Source organism: Eimeria acervulina, genomic scaffold (genome assembly GCF_000499425.1).
Source record: "Eimeria acervulina Houghton genomic scaffold, Eah_scaff963, whole genome shotgun sequence".
In the NCBI taxonomy this organism is placed as follows: Eukaryota; Apicomplexa; class Conoidasida; order Eucoccidiorida; family Eimeriidae; genus Eimeria; species Eimeria acervulina.
In genome coordinates, this window is record NW_013547049.1 from 1 (window position 1) to 2,642 (window position 2,642).

A 2,642-nucleotide genomic window follows, 5' to 3' on the forward strand; every position below is an offset into this window, starting at 1 on the left:
TAATTTCCCTATTCAAGTGAGCTCCAGCTTGAATGCGTCTCAGCGTTCCTTGCAGAACTCCCGCCTGGCCTGTACGTGCGTGCGCGCCAACGTTTGGCATTCAAGCGACGCACGTCCTGCAATATATTGGTGTCCCTCAGGCGGCTCCCTCTACACCAAAAGGCAGCTAGCGTCACGAACGATGCGCATACGCTAAAGGTAAAAAGCACGAACGGGACGAAACTTGCTTAGACAGCACAGGAACCTACCTTGCTCCAACATTAGCGGCCATTCTTGGTGTATGCAAAGCCATCCACTCCAACAAATATCGGGCAGTCACATCCTCCTAACCAACTCGCATAATACCACTTCGGCTCCTTCCTAAACAAAACCCATACTCAAAAACCCTCCGGTTCTTCCCACACACTTCACACTATACTACCCCCACCTACCTGCCCCGCATCCCCCAGTCAATACACAACGCTACAGTTGCCAAATCCACTGCAGCACTTTTCACGCACCAGCGCCGCATCTTGCATTTATGCGCACCTTCTGTGTGGCAATGTACGCTGAACGCTACGCAGCGTAGCATGAACAAGCGAACAGTATGCAGCCTCCACTACCGCGCACGCACACGCACGCATCGCTTGCTCAAATGCATCACTAGATACCTGGTCATGCGCAAAACGACACAGCGCTCGACCTACACAACTCCTGCATAAGCGTCTACTATCTTCCCTACATACTGTTCGCTCGCCTTTCTTCATGCGTGCCTCAGAAGCCCATATAACGTCGGCGCGTCGCCTATACGGCCTATACTCCTATGTATGAGTTCAACGCCATGCGCGAAACGGGATTGCGACTGTGGACTGAGCACCAACCCATCATATCACACATGTTTACATTTAGCTCCCTGACACTCCTTATGATGGTGGCGCGCTCGCCAACGAACCCAAGAACCACCTCACACCTGCACGCACCCAACTGTGAAACACAGCACCCAATGCAGCACAGCACTCAACGCCCCTGCAGATCTCCCTGCGACTCATCAACGTCGGCACCCAATGCCTTGAAACACTCCTATTGGCACCTAGTGCCATGCGCGCGGTTCTGCACACTCGAGGTGAAGCTGAGTGCGCAACCATAGCAGCACCCAACTGCCATATGCCCCTCCACTCACTTCTACGGCCTGGCAAGCCTTAAACTGTCACGTGCGCTGCCACTCACTACATGCCCAAGCGTTCTATACGAGGCTAGTGTTCCGCCTTCCGCTGAGCATCTCTGCAAGACAGGAAAACAGCTTATACTCTGCAGAGCCTCATCAGCACTCTCCAAAGACAGCAGACCCATCCCGCTATCTTTGCGTCACGTCAACACGCGATGCACAAACTGTGTCGCCTTCCAAACACTGCTGCGAGAGCAGCTGCATTCCAAGTTCCGATCGACGCGCCAGCCTCACACTCCTGCAAGCTCCCAACGTAGCCCTGGAATTGAAATCTTCAGCAGCTGCCGCAGCCAACACACCAACGAAAAGAGTACACAGATGTGGCTCGTTGCTGCTGAGGCACTCAAAATGGCAAATGCATGCGCAGTCATGTAGCTGCCATGATGTAATTGGCGTGGCCTACACAGCACCTCGTGCACGCTTCTTTATTCACAAATGCGCCCATGCTAAGTATGATGACTGTGCAGGGCCTCCTCAACCAAATGCAGAGCCATGCTTTTTATCGTTCCCAGTGAGCTCGCCTCTTGCTACAATGCTTCTCCGCTCAGCGATCTAGTGTGAAGACCCACCCTCTGTTCGGCAAGCCAGCATGCACCACGTAGCACACGAAAAACTCGCCTCAGGCTCAAGTGCTTTCGTAACAAAGGCGCAGAACGTTCCCCTGCAAAACCTGCAACTGTCGCACCCCGCTCTATTGACGAATGCGCCCATGTTAAGCAGCTTGGCTGCTCCTCCTCAGGCAAATGCAGAAGCCGTCCTTGCTATCATTATTCCCGGTGAGCTCGCCTTTTCCTACAATGAGTCTCTGCCCTGAGGTCTGGTGGCAAAACGCACCGCCTGTTCGACAAGCCAGCGTGCACCATGTCACACACGAAAAACTCGCCTCAGGCGCAAATGCTTTGCTACCACCGACGCAGAATATTCCCCTGCAAAACCTCCACGGCTGCTGCTTGTGCGCATGGCTCTCTTCCAAACAGTGCAACTCCAGCCGCTCGTCTACGTCAGACATCATTAGCAAATGTGGGCAACAGCTGTCTTTCGCTTACGCACACGTGTGCTCCTAAATGCGTGCAAGCTTCCCTTGCCTACACTTGGCACAACCAGACGTCACCGGCGCAGGCGCTGCAACACTTTCAACTCGAGGCAAGCCCACGTCCAGCGCATAAATGCAAAGTGCGAAAGCGGGCCAATATAGTGTCCGTGAAAAGGCCTCGCATCATCTCTCGCCGCTGAGTTCTTAGACGTTCAATTCACCCCCGCTCCACGTAGCCGATAACCCCCCTGTCAACCTACTGCCGCATATGCTATAACCCACCCCTGTTGAATGTTTCCATTCGTAGGCAGCGCTCAACCGCAACGATGGCACAACGCCATGGCTAGGGCATTCTACAAAAACCGCATGCCTTTCCGCAGCAAGTGCTCCATTCTGGTCTGCCTG

At 53.9% G+C, this 2,642-nt stretch overlaps 1 protein-coding gene across 1 annotated transcript; it reads right to left on the bottom strand.

The window, feature by feature from the left end:
• Positions 1 to 260: 260 nt before the first annotated feature.
• On the bottom strand, positions 261 to 1,915 carry EAH_00052940 (hypothetical protein; the record flags this gene model as incomplete). The annotated part of the gene is made up of 4 exons (XM_013391104.1): positions 261 to 360; positions 529 to 650; positions 883 to 949; positions 1,890 to 1,915. 4 exons carry the CDS (start codon positions 1,913 to 1,915, stop codon positions 261 to 263), a joined length of 315 nt encoding a protein of 104 aa, XP_013246558.1.
• Positions 1,916 to 2,642: the final 727 nt, after the last annotated feature.